We start from the raw sequence: 16344 nt of genomic DNA on the forward strand, positions 1-16344 counted from the left end.
CGAGGCACCACTGTACTGTCATACTTCTTATTGCATTAATGGGGTAGCCCATATTCTTTTTTTAAAAAAGGGATGACATCCTTGAAGTTTGTGAGGAACTGAACATTTAACATCCATTTTTCTCTTTTCAAACTTTTATTGCCATATACACAATATCCAGGAAAGCCACCGGAATTTTACGTCTCTTTCCTCTTGCGTGACATTGAAGGTCCATCGCAGAAACCGCAGTGAAGTTTCTACTGACAGGAATAGCTTGTGAGCTAAATTTTATCTGACTAAACTCTTTAATCTAATTTACATGATCTTGGTTTTACTCTGCTGAGATTTACCCCGTGCCCATGAATTTTCTTGTTGAGGATTAACATTTTTTGTTCCATAGTGAATTTGCACAATGAATTTTGTTGATTGGCTTAATTTTTAAAAGAGACAAATTCAGAAGAATGGCTGGATAGCTCGGGAGTGTCTGGCTGTGGAGCCAGAGGTTGGGAGTTCAATCCCCCATTGAGCCTCCTTGATGGGGATTGGACTAGATGATCTATAGGGTCCCTTCTTGCTCTGTAGCTCTAAGACGATTTAAAAAAAACACACAATGGCTCTCATTCAACAGCTTTTGGGTCCCAAGCTTACCTCATGGTTTGCGAATCTAATATCGCGGGAGAATATGGTAGCTACCCAATCACAACCCAGCTTCATGTCTATGCTCTGAGCTAGCTTCTCAAGCGTGGGCAAGTGGCTCGGTTGGAAGTGGTAGGCCAGGGTCACATGAAGCTGCTTCTTATGAGGTTCCACATGTACTTCTGCAAATGAAAAATTTGTGGTCAGTGGCATGGAAATCATGGAAGGCAGAAGTGTCTTGGTTCACATGCAAAATTCTAGTCCAGGGTTGTATTTCCAACTGTGGTCGGCCAGTTACCGTGGGGAATTAAAGAACTGGGATGTGAACAGTTTGAAACACCTGGTGTCAAGTTTTACATTGAATCAGCACTAACCATTGGACAAAAACAGTAAAATAGAACAAGTTCGTTGAAAGAAAGAGACTTGTTCTGGTGGACTGACCCAACAACGGAGAGACAATTTTCAGCAGAAAACAATGTAAGTCAGTAACAGACATGCTCGTTTTCTTTCTTTTTCTTGCCATTTGAAAATTAAATTAAAACCCATTTGAACAACTCAGGACAATATTTACACTAGCAGCAGGCAATGTGATCTTCTGCAATCTGGTCTTAATTCACTTCCTAAAAACAGAGAGGGATAGTGCCTGGTGAACCTCTGTAGAAAGCTTGTTCCAGAGGGGCCACAACCAAGAAAGCTCCGTTCCATGTGTTGGCTTTTTTTTTTTGGCCTCCTTGGGAGATACAGTTCTAAATTTCAAGGACTGCAAGCAGTGCGGGGGACAGGTAGCAATTTTGTGGGAAACATTCCGCCAAGTATTGAGGTCCTAAACCAAAAAGTCCTAGACTCGCATGATGGAGAGAATACGTTCTACCATGAAACTATGCCCAGAGTCCAATGGTGTCAACAGAATATCGTTGAGATATTGTTATTTTTCAATTGTTTTTATTCTATTTGCTGTGAGCCACCCAGAGTAGACATTGTCTTAATGGGCAGCATATAAGTTCAATAAATAATAATAAAGAAGTAGATTTTGTGAATGGAAGTAGGCAGGGACAATCTCTTCTCCTACCTACAGCCCCCTATGTCACAATTTCCACACAGACACACACCCCACAGAGATCTGGGAACTTTTCCAGAGCAGATTTTCAGTCCTGTGAAGGGCCACAAGAGGGAGAAGGACATTCCTGCAAATGTAACATGGATTCTAATCTCATGTCCTTATCATCCACTCATAAACATGACCGCCTTTCATCATCAGAACACAGATTCTGGTACTCAGGAGGTCTATCAGCTCAGAGGTCATCCTGTTTTCTCCCAGTTTGGAGGTGAGTGGAAAGGACGACAGATGCAAAAATAGGAATTACCAAAACCATATATGTTAGATCATGTTACGGAAAGATTTGTTTACAGGCATTTTGAAATGGCAAGCTGAGGCAGGAAATGCTTATATCATCAAACAAAGAAAATGTGCCCATGCACACACACAGGCGCACACCCCTCTGTCAGAAAAGGTTAAAGAACAGTCAAAATGTCGACTTCCTTTTTGAGGAGGTTATGAATCACAGGAAGTATAGATTCTCTTGCTTTTTGAACCCACGAGAATGGGAGTGAGGTGGCAGATTCCTTTGAGGCCCTTCTCTCTAGGGTCAAAAATGAAAGTTCAGAACCTCAAGAGCTAGTAAAGGAGAGGACTACATATCCCAGAACCCTGATGCTTGTGGGGGGGGGACGATGGGATTCTGGGAATTGACACCACAGTAAGTAACTTTTCCAGGTCTTATAGGTTAAAACAATAAATTAAATTAGAAGAACAAATTAAAAAGACAAAAACATGACTGTCACCTTAAAGACTAAGTGTTACATTTTAATGTGAGCTTTAGGGGACAAGTCCACTTCCTCCGACATCATGTGAGAGAAATAACATGGCAATTATTTATACATGGCACCAAAAAAAATCCTTTCTAGGTCTGAATCAAGGGTGGCACATGGATCAAAGAGCTAGGAATGTACACGTCTCATTTCAAGGAGTTTCACCCTCCTACTCCACTTGTAAGCTATCTATTGCCTAAGTATGGACCATGTCAGAGGAGAGCAGGTCATCGTTGACATACTCTAGTCTGAATCATTTTTCTAGTGCACCACTGTTTTTGTTAGCTATCTGGGATACTGGCAAGTCTTTGGGACTTGGGACTTGGTACCCAAGACTTCGGTACCAAGTCCCAAGTCCCTATTAAAAACAAGCTTTCCCCTCCAGAAATAAAGAGATGGAGTATTTGGGTTCTGAGTCACAAGCTGAGTCCAAGTCATTAAAAAACAGCCAAGTTGAGACCAAGTCTATAACTTAAGTCCGACTTGATGGCGAGTCCCATGACTCAAGTTTCCATCCCTGTTAGACACCCTGGTTTTGTTTTATTTTGGTCTTATGCCATATTAAAAAATATATATCAATGAAATATCCAATGACACTTACATCTTGCCCTCCACACTCACCAGCTTTCGAGGCGGCTTCTGCAGCAAAATCAGCTGCAAACTTCTTGAGGATTTCTGCACTCTCCTCCTTGACAAAAAGCCCAATGAAGTTTGAAGAGGTGTAGAGTTCCAGGGGCAAAGGGCTGGGAAACTTGCACCGCCATCGGGTGACTGTGACTTGCAGAGCTTCACAGAGCGCCTCGACCTTGCTGTCTTCACACTGCAGGAAAACAGCGTTGCTTAGACCATGAGGATGTTCAACAACCCTTCATGGGCTGGAGACGTGCGTTACTGTTTTTTCCCCCCCTCCCAAATAAGTTGAGCATCTCACAATGCTGGAGGTATATTTATTCACCCTAGATGACTGGAATCTATTTTACATTATTTATTGCAAACTTTTATTGGGGTTTCTAAACCATCCAAGTATGTCATAATTGAGGCAATGAATTTCCATCAAGGCTGGGAGGAAAAAGGTTTTTTTAAAAAAATGATTACTGTCATTCATTTTTGCAATAGTCCTAAGGACAACCCATAAATGGATTCTTGTGTGCGACTGGTTTTAAATGTGTTTTCAGTAACAATTTTATTGACCATTTAAAAATAATGCTTGCTTAATTCTTTCTGAGTATTTGTATACTTACTGGGGTTTTTTTTGCTTCTAAATATTACCTTTTAATTGTTGTAAGCCGCCTTGGGTCCTTTGAAGGAGAAAGGCAGGGCAAAAATATTTTAAATAAATAAATAAATAATAAATAACTCTCTATGATGGCAGGATTCCCACAGCTCACTGGCAGGGCATGTGCTTCACATTCAGAAGATTCCAGGTTCCACCATTTGCCTTAGCGGATTAAAAAAAGGATCAAGTAACAGGTGATGGGAAAGATCACGGAGGGTGAGATGCTGAGGAGTGCTACTGGGCAAGACTGGATCATAGTGGCTGAAAAGATTAAGGGTATGCAGAATGACCCATTCTGGCTGCTATTGGCATTTCCCAAAAGATTCGTGCAACATGTGTTCACTATCACATTAGTTTATCCTTCAGTTGTGGGAAGGTAACTACTGTGCTCCTCCAGTCACTGTGTTCACAAGACCACATAGAAACTGACCTTTCCAATAGGACAGAAGAGCTTTTCTGCAATTCTGAAGAGCAGCTGCCAGTCAGAGTTGACAATATAAGGCTAAATCGGTCGATGATCTGAATCAGTTATCAGAGATTGGGGAAAATCACATCCTCTGCAGGGGGAATCTTGGAGGTTTTAGCCCCCTAAAGTAACATTTCTAAAGTCTGAGAAGTACGAGGCTCTGAGTGGACCGATAAAGGAATAAGACAGCAAGGCATAACATCAACTCACCATAAAGAACTGGCAGAGCGTGATGTGGGGAAAGATATTGTGGGCCTTGTTCTTCCCGCACAGCTGCTTTGACTGCTGCCAGAAATCGGAGAGCTTCTGGGCTAAGGGACCAGTGGGGCGTAGGTAGAGGACATACTCCCGAGGCAGGGGGTCGTCAAGAAAAGGGTCGCATACGTGGGAAAAGAGCCTGGAATTGAAAAGAGAGGAGATGGGCAGCCACTGCAGGATGGCAGAAGATAGCAAATGGGTCCGCCATGTCATGCCCCTGCCCACTCACCCCCACCCTCAATAACATAGGGGCTGTGCTGCACTCCGCAAGAAGGAAACAAGCTAGCAAGTAGAGATGGGCACGAACCAATGTTTCGGTGGTTCGCTGAGCAGCCGAACAGGTGTTTGGTACTTCAGAGCCCCACCTCCTCTGGCAGGCGGCCACTTGGGGGCCAGGGGCCTGGCTTCCCTGCCCCGCCTCCTCCGGGCGCTGCCTCTGAGTGGGCGCCGGCGGGGTTTTGAAGCACCAAACATCTGTTTGGCCGTTACACGAACCTGCCCAAATCACCGAATCATCTCTGCTCGCAAGCGACATCCCCCACCCTGTCACCTTTCTAGACTTGGGCGAGAAACAAAGTGAGGTCCAGCCCAACCCAACAACAACGCCACCCGGCCTCTCTGTGTTTTGGACAATATTAATTCATACCAACCAGTCACAGGCGGCTTGGACGCTTCGGCCTCCTGTAGACGCCAGTGCCTTCTGTCTGCAGAAAAAGAAGGGTGAAAACCCATTGTTAGTGTGATTCTGAGCACCAGATGGCCATCCTGGGGTGTTGTTAGCTTTTTTAAAAAAATGTTTGTTTCTTCCTTTCTCGCTAGAGAAAATTTCACTACTATAATCCTTCCTTCCTTCCTTCCTTCCTTCCTTCCTTCCTTCCCTCTTTCTTTTCTTTCTTTCTTTCTTTCTTTCTTTCTTTCTTTCTTTCTTTCTTTCTTTCTTTCTTTCTTTTCTGCTAGTAGGATTCTTCGTTAGTGTCTTCTTTTTTTGTTTCACACCTGAACTCTAACCCTGTGCTGTCCTTTGAACAACTGGATGCTTTTGAAGCACTGACAATTTTGCATTTGAAATATTTCCTGTGGGTTAAGAGACCTTATAGGGGACGTCTAAGTTGAGAGAGAGGAGAACCGACTACGGTCTCCATGGAGACACCATAACATGAGACTCTGTGGTCTTAAGCAAATAACCATCGCTTCTGGAGGCCCCCTGGACTCCATGTGTGTAGGTGTGTCTGTTTGTCTCATTTCTGTGTCCAGCCTCCCCCCATAGGGCTCACCCCACCGCAGCACCCCCACATTCTGCCTGAGACTCTCTCCATGACACAGACTTCCTGCATTAGAGCTGCAGCTGTACTTTGATGGCAGCAAAAGAGTTTGCTCTCAAGGGTGGGATGGAGAAAACAGTGAGGAAGGAAACCTGGGAGCAATTAAGTGGCCGGTTCTTATTTTCCAGATGCTGGCTGTGCCGAAACAAAATGGCTTTGTTTTATTTTAGTCAACAGTAAAATCTGTTACAGGGCTGTTTTACGGACTGAGCATAGCTGGCGTTTGCTCCCTACAAGGCTTCCCTCCTGAGCCAGAGTGGAATTATCCGAATCCCACCTTTCCTTAAAAGGAGGTGAAGGAAAGCCACGCACGATTTAGCCCCCCATAATAAACCTCTGTTGTGATGCTAGTGGATGACCAGTCAGTCCCTGGTGGGGGGGGGGATTTGAACTGGGGACACCTATAGTCCCAGCCCTTAGCCTCTAGGCCACACTGCCCTTTGGACGATATGGGCAAGCCAAGATCAGAACTTCACGCGGTCAGACTACAAAAATAAAAACGCTGGGGGAAGAAAAAAAAAAACTCATAAGAGAAAACAAAATCCAAAACAAGGTTGCAAAGTTATAAGGAGGGGGCTTAATTATTCCCCTGCATCATTTCCCCAGATCAAAACTGCCCTCTCATGCTCTCTTTATTCCTGGGCAGAATATTTACAAGAACACACATGTTCTACCCATTCAAAGAAATAATTCAAAGTCCCATTCACTCTTATAGTTTATAGCATGCTTTTGGATCAGTCCCTCACTCAGCCGAAACCGCCTTATAAAGAGCCCTGTGACACAGTAGCTAAACTGCAGTACTGCAATCAAGACTCCGCTGACAACCTGATGTTGATCCCAACGGGCTCAGATAGCCAGCTCAAGGTGGACTCGGCCTTCCATCCTTCTGAGGTCAGGGGGCAATATGTAGCCTGACAATGAAATCGTAAACCACCCCGGGGAGTGCTTTAAGTGCTGTGGGGTGGTGTAGAAGCAGCACGCTTTCCTTTCCTTTGTTGTAAAGATAAAATAAGCCGAAAGATTTAAAGGTAGGCAGCCCTGATCTCCTTGGAGAATGGGGAAAAACAATAAAAATGAAACAAAAACAATGAGTTATAATGCTAAAGAAAATCAGATTAACCTCACAATGGCTCCTCTTAACCTCCCTCCCCCCTTGACTTATACCCTCTTTGTGAGTCTCCATATCTAGACTTCACATCAAGGTCTCAGGAGGGCTAATGCAAGGCATCTCCTTGCAGGAAGAAACACATTGCACCAGGCCTCCTCTCCCCCCTCTTTGCTTTTCAATCTTTTGCTAAGAGTGGTCCCGTGTGGTATTAGCCTCTTCCACATGCAATGCAACCAATTTTGCTCCGGAAGTTTGCCCGGACCCTCCCCCAGAAGCGTAAACCATGTAAAACGCAATCCCGTGTCAGGGTGGATAGATACCAAGAGAACTCTTTGTTGCCTGCGCTCATCGAAGTTCGAGTTCAATGAGTTTTCGATGCAGTGCTCATAATTCTTATTTATAGCTTCCCAGACTAACTTAATCAATTCTCCCGCTCCTTGCATATTTTAGTTTATGGCTATGGAACTTTGGGGGGGGGGGAAGGAAAGCCTATCTCAAGGGAATAACGCCTCCATTATTAGAGGTGCTGAGCTCCTATTTGCATTAAAAATTCATTTCTGCCGATGATCTTCTTGGATTTTATGCATGAGAGTAATTTCATCACAGGAAGCAACCTGTGGAGAGGCAAAGAGCTCACTTATTAAAAGGACTGTTTTCAACAGCATCCTCCTTCTAATCTCCCAGCTGAGGATTGTTTGAGAGAGAGAGAGAGAGTTTGCCATCACCCCTTCTATGAGTTCTTGCTGATTCATTCCTCTGACGGCTGGATGGTTAATTGGAAAACACTAATTTCATGTGTCCCAAGTTCCATTCTCAAGAGTTGTAAGAACGTAGAGCCTTTCTACAATACCTGCTTCCTTGTGGGAAAAGGGTAGTAACACGTATGATTTTTTTTTTTTTTTGCAATACTTTTGTCATTTACAGCCACGCAAGCTGAGCCTCAAAGAGCAGATAAGCAACTTTTGGAGTTCACCTTTGTTGATCTGCCCATCCTGGCAGGCGAGCGACAATGATTAGTTAAGCCACCCAAAGCTCTCTCTCTCTCACAAGCTACTATGGAAACTCTGATTTCTCTCTCCTCCGCAGTTGTGTTCCAAACTCTTTTAACAGTTTACTCCCACCTCCATCAGAGAATGTCGGTACGGTAGCTGTTAGTCATAAGCCAATCACACACCATCAACAATCATTTAGGTCACTACTGTCTGTTCCTCTGGTACCAGTGAGAAAGCGAGATGTTTGTTGAACCAAGTTATGCACAAAATATATCCATTTTTACCCAAAAACTAGCAGGCACACCTTTTCCAGGGATGGGAGATGGTTGTGTTTCTCAAGCTAAGGAAGGTGGTGCTTGAAAAACATTTGGATGGAAGACCGCCTAAGTCTTCTGATTTCCCTGGAGAAAACAGAAACATCCACCCACATCCAAGTGCCTTTTCCATTCATGTCAACACCACTCATCACCCTTACCCTCACCCCCATCATCATCATCTAGTCCAACCTTGTGTTGCTTCAGCGGGCAGCTCCAGGCCAACCCGAAAGACATAAGGAGGTTCTCCGTGCATCAACCCTCTTTCATTTCTATATGCAGGCATCAGGTGACCTCCATGCCAACAGAGAAGTTTCAGCTTCCCACAAATCCCATTATGAGGGGCGGGAAGCAGCAACCGCAGCCGATGGCCATTCCGGATGGAGGTGCATGTCAATAAATGTAATGGCATCGTCCTACACACTTGAAAGGAAGCAAGAGTCATAGGAAATGAAGCATTAGCTCCCAAGAAAAGCTTCCAGCCTCCGTATCTCTTCTCAATAATTGGTATGATGTTTTATTGGATTGATTCTGGGTCCATTTCAAAATGCTAAGTCTTCTTCCCCTACATTCTGAATAATCCTGATTTATGTGCCCTTTAAAATGCTGCTGGGTGAGTGCTTTGAATCCTGTTCCATGGACGGATGTGTAATAATAAATGGTGAATGGTTAAGTGCAAGACAGCAGGACTATTCTCATGCAACGGGCTTACAGATAGTCCCATCATACCCACTAGAATGCACAACTTTTTGTTTTTTGCACTTCACAATTATTTATTAAATTATCAGTTTATCTCCTACTTTTCCTTCAATGAGCTTAGATACAGGGCTTTCCTTTCCCCGACTTTATCATAACACCAACCTCATGAGGAAGGTCAGGAACTTTGTGGCATAGTGGTTAAACTGCAGTACTGCAGACAAAACTCTGCTCACGACCTGGGTTCAACCCCAGGTAGCCAGCTCAAGGTTCATTCAGTCTTCCATCCTAGTGAGGTCGGTAAAATGAGTATACGGTATACCGCCTCATAATATTGGAGCACTGGTTGACAACACAATTACACAAGGAACACTTTGCCCCCTAGCGAGCTGGGTACTTCTTTTATTAACCTCGGAAGGATGGAAGGTTGAGTCAACCTTGAGCCAGCTACCTGATCCTGTTGGAATCGAACTCAGGTTGTGAGCAGGGTCTTGACTGCAGTCTAACCCCTGTGCCATGGGGCTCGCTAGGCAATCTCTGCAGACTGGCGGAGCCTCCTGCCTCCTCCTCCTCCTGCTGCTGAGGCTCTGTGTGGCCTTCACACATGGGCGCCAGGATTTAATCTGCAGCTTTGCTGGACCTTTAAATCAAAGCCAGGAGGGGAAGCATAGCCGTCTTGTGAAAGCGAGAAAAGCACTGGGAGGGATAAACACAACCATGTGTGTTGGCTGGTGCATGGATGTGTTTGAAAGGATGTTACTGCTCCCGCTCCTGTTCCTGTATGAGATCATTAACTCCTACAGCCTTGAGCGAGGAGAGGAGACATTCTCAGAATGACAATCATCAGACCTCTGGATAACACGGCAGGGCTGTGTGCCGAGGTGCAGGCCCTTTGAATTAACAGGGGTGCAGAGAAATGTGCTTTCAATTAGCTCAGCTCGGGAGAATCCCGCTTTCCCAGCAGGCCTCCTGCATCTGCAGCTCTCCGAAATGCTCGCCGTCCACCCGCCTGCACACTATCCATGTGGCCACCGGCCAGGGATGCCCGGTGGGAACAGCAGGCAACTAACTGGGCTGCTGACGAACACGCCTCGGCAGTGGCCAGGTAGATCTTGCTCGTGATTGATCCTTCTAGGATTGCACTTCAGAGTGGATGCCATGCCTGGGCGAGGGATGCTTAAAAATAAAACCCAGGGATATTTTTTAAGAGGACAATGCTGCTCTAAAACAAAGAGAGAGAGAGAGAGAGAGAGAGAGAGAGAGAGAATGACAGCACCAGGAGACTTCAAACGGGCTTAAAACGGCACCATCTGGAGCTGCAGCGATAGTCAGGAAAGGAAATGCTTGTCATGTTGATTTGAAATGAATATTTTTCCCCCCTCATGTTGGGAGACAAAGGGAATATGTGCAAACACTCTTCTACCTGAGGCAGGGGTAGGAACTGGAATAAAGTCTTCCAGGGAGGTTGGGAAGTCTTTGAGTCCAAGTCCCAAGTCTGAGTCTTTGGTAACAAGTCCCGAATCGCAAGTCCCAAGTCTGAATCCCTATTAAAAACAAGCTTTTTTCCCTGGAAAAAAAGGGAGCAGGTGGGTGGGTTCTGAGTGGCCAGTTGAGTCCGTGTCATTGCAAAAATACACACACCTGAGTCAAGTTTGAGTTGAGTCACAGACACGACTCATGTCCAACGTGATGGTGAGTCCCGTGATTTGAGTCCCCAACCCTGAGATCTTTTGTTCTGGGCCAAATCCGGTTACCATAACTCGCTCTGTTGCACCCGTATTAGTTCATCAAGGTCCTTCAGATCACGAGTAGCAAGAAATCACACTTGTCTGTTTCCAGTCTCTGCTCATCTGGGAGGAATTCCCAACAGATAAGCAGCATCTGATCGAGACCCACCAATATGTTACAAGGGCACTAAGGCACTAACACGCTTCTGAACCATGCCAGGATATTTGCTGATTTGTGGAGAGGGATTCCTGAATCAAGGAGTACTGTACCCAAGTTTTGGAGAAGACAATGACAGAAAAACCCACCGGCACCTCTGATAACAGCCTCGTAGCAAAAATGCAGCCATGGCCCCATAAAGACTTTATTTGCTCCAATTTCAGAAGACCCCAGATTTGCCCCCTTTGGCAGCTGCCTGCCTGCACCCGAGGCTGAACCATCGAGACATAAAACAAAATAAAAACAAACTAAAAACCAGAATATCAAATCAGCTGTCTTCGTCTCGAAATGGAAGACGTGAGCAGAGCTTTTTTATTTATATTCCTAACAAAGGATGCTTCCTCCGGGGAGCTAAAGGGGATGTAACAGTGCTCTTCCCCTCTGGTTTCACCTTCACATCTTCCCTGTGAGGTTCAGCTAGGAGCCTGTGGCTGGGTCAAGATCATCTAGCGTGTGTCAGGACAGGGGCTGGAGGACACAATTTGAACCCAAGTCTCTTGAGTCCTAGTCTTAACACTAGCTTTCAGCTAGAGGGAGAGAGCTCCCTGGAAGATGAAAATATGTTTATCCCACATCTGGAACAGTGGGCGGGACCACACCCATGGCAACTGCTTGCATCATCATCATCACCACCACCACCACCACCACTATCATCATCATTATAGAACTGCAGAGCTGGAAGGGACTCTATGGACCACCAAGTCCAGCTTCTGTAACCCACTATCTATGCAGCTTTACAAATTGTACGGACGCTCCTATCCGCAAGGAACCCTTTCAGTAGATGGGTGGATGTAGGAGCCACAGGCGTGGATATCTAGACGGGGTCTGTCTGCACACCTCTGTAAACATCCCACAGATCCTCAGTATCATTCCTTCCCTCCCCACCGCCATTCTCCTTGCATTATCGAAATTTTCTTCGCTGATCTATGATCAAGCTGAAGTTGAGTGTTTGGGGTAGAAACAGCCGCAGGGATGTGCTAAGTTGAAGGCAGTTCAAAACATGCACATTTTCACCCCCGCATAGGCACATGCACATGTATTGCTGAAAAGGCAATGCCAAGTGACTCAGGATGGGAAAAAGGGAAGGATTCACAGTGAGAAGGAAGTCGAAAAGATCCAAGAAATGAGGAAGGAAGGCTGTTGTACAATGGGTGCCAAATCTGAGGTTAACATTTTGGAGGGTTTTTTTTTCTCTCTCACTCCGGTGGAGCTGTTAAAAGAACACTCGAACTGCCTTAGGTCTGTCGTGGATGAGCCAACTTAAGATGCTGCCTCAAAACTTGCTGAAGTTACTTGATAGGACACCAAGTCCCAGCATCTTCCAGGCCATGTGGTCTGAAAGATCCTGGCAGTTATCATCCCAAATACCTACCTTTAAAACTCTGAATTGTCTTGATGTTGCATTACCCCTTTTGATTCCTCTGCCTACTTGTCTGCCAGGCAGTCGCTCTCTGAGGTCCCAGCAAACTAGACTCCAAACATTTTCTCAAGATGAAGGACATGATTGTATCGCTCCTTCTCTGTACAGGAGACAAAGAGGCTGGCAGGAGGATCACTTGAGGATAGGGCAGCATCCACTACTGAAGCTTGAAAAAATTCTTTTCCTTTTTGGACCCTGATGGCTGGAGGGTTTCTGAGAGCTTTAGTCCAAATTTTAAAAAGCAATTCATTTCTAAATGTAATTAATAATTTTTTTTTTTTAAAAAGGAACTGCTGAATAGCTCAGCGGCTAGGAGTTCGATTCTCCACTCCGTCTCCTTGACAGGGGCTGGCGTCCATGATCCAGAAGGTCCTTCACAGCTCTGTAATTCTACAATTATATTATAATTATATTAAAAAGAGAGAAACTCCCCCCCCCCCAGAGTTGCTGGCTAGAGGTCAACAGAAGGCAAAGCATCCGCAGCTCTGTCACCCGGCACTTCATTGCCACAGCTGATGCCCAAGTTTCTGGTCCCTGAGATGATCGCTTCACTCTACCAGCTTGGGGCTGTATGCAGAAGCTCTGTTAGCCCAAACCCTTTTTTAAAAATGGAGACATTGTGGATTGAAGTTGAGATTGGCTGATGCATAGCATTTATGCTTGCTTTGCTATGAGACATCCCTGGGAGAGTGCAAGAGAGGATTGTTTGGGACCGTTTGACACTGAAAGAAAGGGCCTGAGAGGGTGGCCATATGTCCACTTATAGAAGAAAAGTCTTCCATTCAAACCATTGCCCAAAGTTGGGATGAAAGGTCAAGAAGAAAAAGAGACGAGGATCAGGAACCTTAAATCTGCCCATCATCAACACAGCTCACTTGTTGTCCGTCCAGGTCCTAGATTGAAAGACTCTATAATTCTGCTTCAATCATTTTAAAAATAATCTCTTCCTTTGCACCTCTCCACAGAAGCTGAAATCCTGTTGCACAGTTACACAAAAGAGGGCCCTGCTTTGCAGAAAACGGTGTGTGCTGATTTATGGCTGAAATCCTGTTGCATGGTTATGCAAGAGGTATAACTTTAGTAGGAAATTTCCCAAACTTAAGAAATCTCCATAAGCATGATCTGTTTGCACACTGAGTCGATGGACTTTATGTGCAACAGAGAAAGCTTACGGAGATGTCTTAACTTTCAGCAATTCCCCACTAAAAGTTACACCTTTTGCATAACCATGCAACAGGATTTTGGCCATCAATTAGCAGACACCATTTCCTGCAAAGCAGCCCCCCTTTTTTGTCCTCCTTTTTGGTGCTGTGTAAAGAGGTTGCCTTCAAGCCTCAGCGCAAGGAGGAAGTGGTCTGGGCTGATTCGGTGTCAAGCTGAAGTCTCCGGCTGACTCATTTCTGAGCCGCTGCCCCCACTGTGAGGTTGCCAGGGAAGGGAAGGTCACAGAAGAGATGAGGAAGTAAGTTGATATAAGGAAGTTCCATGCCTATGCACAAAACAGTGTCACTGATGGTACAGGAGTGGAAAAGTTGCACATGATCTATACCCCTACCCTGCTTTTTCCTTGCCATTAAAGGCATCCCATCCGCACACACAACACACCAGAAGTGTATGCAGGGGTAGACGTAGCTGAAAAAGCCAACATTTTCCTGATCCACGTGGCCTTGTGGAAAGTGAACACCTTGCTTTATGGTAGAATAATGCGCTTCAAAACTTGTGTCTGCTCTAAAATAAGGCATGCCCCCTTCAAACAAAGTTTCAAGGACAATGCATCCCCCCAGCTTTTTGTTGTTGTTGTTGTTTAGTCATTAAGTCGTGTCTGACTCTTCGTGACCCCATGGACCAGAGCATGCCAGGCCCTCCTGTCTTCCATTGCCTCCCGGAGTTGGGTCCAATTCATGTTGGTCGCTTTGATGACACCGTCCAACCATCTCATCCTCTTTTGTCCCCTCCTCCTCTTGCCTTCACACTTTCCCAACATCAGGGTCTTTTCCAAGGAGTCTTCTCTTCTCATGAGATGGCCAAAGTATTGGAGCCTCAGCTTCAGGATCTGTCCTTCCAGTGAGCAGGGCTTCTGCTACCAAATTTGAATGGCATGGCAGAAATTATTCATTCATTCATTCATTCATTCATTCATTCATTCATTCATTCATTCATTGCATTTATACCCCGCCTATCTAGTCGAATGACCACTCTAGGGAAAAGGGTCTTTTTTGCCACTGTATTGCTAAGACTTGGTAGAGTGGGTGGTGGTGGTAGCAGAGACCAGGTGAGGCCCTACAGCACGGTGAGGGGAAAGTGCAGCCCAGCCCAACTAAACTGCCTTCTCTTACATGAGATGTTTGTACAGGGCCACACGGACACTTTAAAAGAGAAGCAGTCAACGGTGCATACTTTATGCAGATTAAGCAGCTTGCATAAACTGATTTTGGATTTTGCCAGTGATGCAAAATGCAAAAGGGTGGAATACTTTAGTTGCATCATGTGCAGGCTGCTACCGCTGGTCTTTCAAGGCGAAATAAATGGGAAAAGAGGCACAAGAAGGAGGAGAATTTTGCAGAAAGCCGTGTCCTTTCCAGGCTGAGATTTCCATACCCAAAAACTGTGAAAAAAAATTAAATGCGAAGTATAGAATTAAGGCACAAACAGAAGAATTTAGAGAGAGAAACCAAGGTAGAGTAAAACTGCATTATGCAAGTAGAAAGGTTGTCTGAGAGACATCAAACATTTTCCTACCAGGATTCCTTTAAAAACTAGGAGACAAGGCTAAATGATGTGTCAATGCTACTTACTCACATGTAGATTCATAGAAATGTAAAGGATGACTCATCAATAAGAACTCCTCCAGGAGTCAGCAAAATGACAAAGTCGAGCTGTGATTCAGAAACATGTTTCCCATTCATGGAGAGGGATAAGCGTGTGAATGCTAATGCTCGAAGTCAAGTCATTATTATAATTATTGTAATTATTACCTTTAATGAAATGCCTGTTTATTAGGGCTGATGGGGAATGAGTTGCCCACAGACTGGAAAAAGCAGCCTGGCCTGCTCTTGTGGAAAAGCTGAAGCTCTCTGCGTTCTACTATTTCTCAAATGAGACGCTCTACTGAGAAAACCCTAGAAAGGGGAGCTATAAGCCGGCGTTGACTTGACGCCATGCAATTATTATTATTACTCCCCCCAAAGTAACATTTCCAGTTTTTTATTTACCAGAGGATCTCCCAAGCCACTCTGTAAGTGACTCTTTTGACAGCTTAAATTAAAACTTTTGTTTTGTAAGTGCAAAGTTCTGGGTGCGGATGAGGGTCCATGACTGGACCAAGATCTGTGGGATGCTCTCGCTCAGAAGGTTAGGTTGACCCCGTTCCTTTTATCCAGTCGAAGGCTCACCTCTTCAAGCAGGCTTTGAATCACCATAACGGGGTCCTTGGAGGCTGGCTTGGAGCTAAGTAAGTTGGTTTTTAAAGTTTTAAATGTTCGAAATCCTTTCATGTGTTTTAATTACTGTAATAGCTCCATTGTGTTCAATGTGTAATTTATTGTGTTTTTCATTTTACTTGTTTGAACATTGTGAGCCTCCCTGAGTCCCCTCACTGGGAGAAAAGCAGCCTTTAAACGAGACATATTTATTATTATTATTATTATTATTATTATTATTATTATTATTATTATTATTATTATTATTATTATTATTATTATTATTATTATTATTATTATTATTATTATTATTATTATTATTACTGTTGTTGTTGTTGTTGTTGCAGCTGCTGCAGCAATGATGATGATGATGATGATGATGATGATGATGATGATGATGATGATGATGATAATAATAATAATAATAATAATAATAATAATAATAATAATAATAATAATAATAATAATAATAATAATAATAATAATAATAATAATAATAATAATAATAATAATAAATAGAGGAGTCCAATTTTCATGTTTCATGCTAATTGCCCCTCTATCTAATATTTCAGAAGCTACTGCTATCACATTTCCCACTTCACGAGATGGAACTGAAACTTCTGCGATGTGATGGCAGAAGCATTT

General features: G+C 44.2%; 1 protein-coding gene across 2 annotated transcripts in view; it reads right to left on the minus strand.

The window, feature by feature from the left end:
- The window catches only part of UBASH3B (ubiquitin associated and SH3 domain containing B), a 60528-nt gene that overhangs the window by 16150 nt on the left and 28034 nt on the right, over nt 1–16344 (minus strand). Inside the window, exons 1-5 of one of the 2 annotated variants that reach the window (XM_078379629.1) lie at nt 7235–15854; nt 5135–5188; nt 4437–4623; nt 3106–3304; nt 628–797 (exon numbers count right to left, since the gene is read on the minus strand). In XM_078379629.1, the coding sequence (XP_078235755.1) occupies nt 628–797; nt 3106–3304; nt 4437–4439 (372 nt within the window). In that variant the 5' untranslated portion in view covers nt 4440–4623; nt 5135–5188; nt 7235–15854. Of the gene's footprint in view, nt 1–627; nt 798–3105; nt 3305–4436; nt 4624–5134; nt 5189–7234; nt 15855–16344 lie in introns of those variants that run through there. The other variant, XM_072979187.2, reaches the window with a different exon arrangement.

This window comes from Pogona vitticeps, chromosome 8 (assembly GCF_051106095.1).
Source record: "Pogona vitticeps strain Pit_001003342236 chromosome 8, PviZW2.1, whole genome shotgun sequence".
NCBI classification, from domain to species: domain Eukaryota; kingdom Metazoa; phylum Chordata; class Lepidosauria; order Squamata; family Agamidae; genus Pogona; species Pogona vitticeps.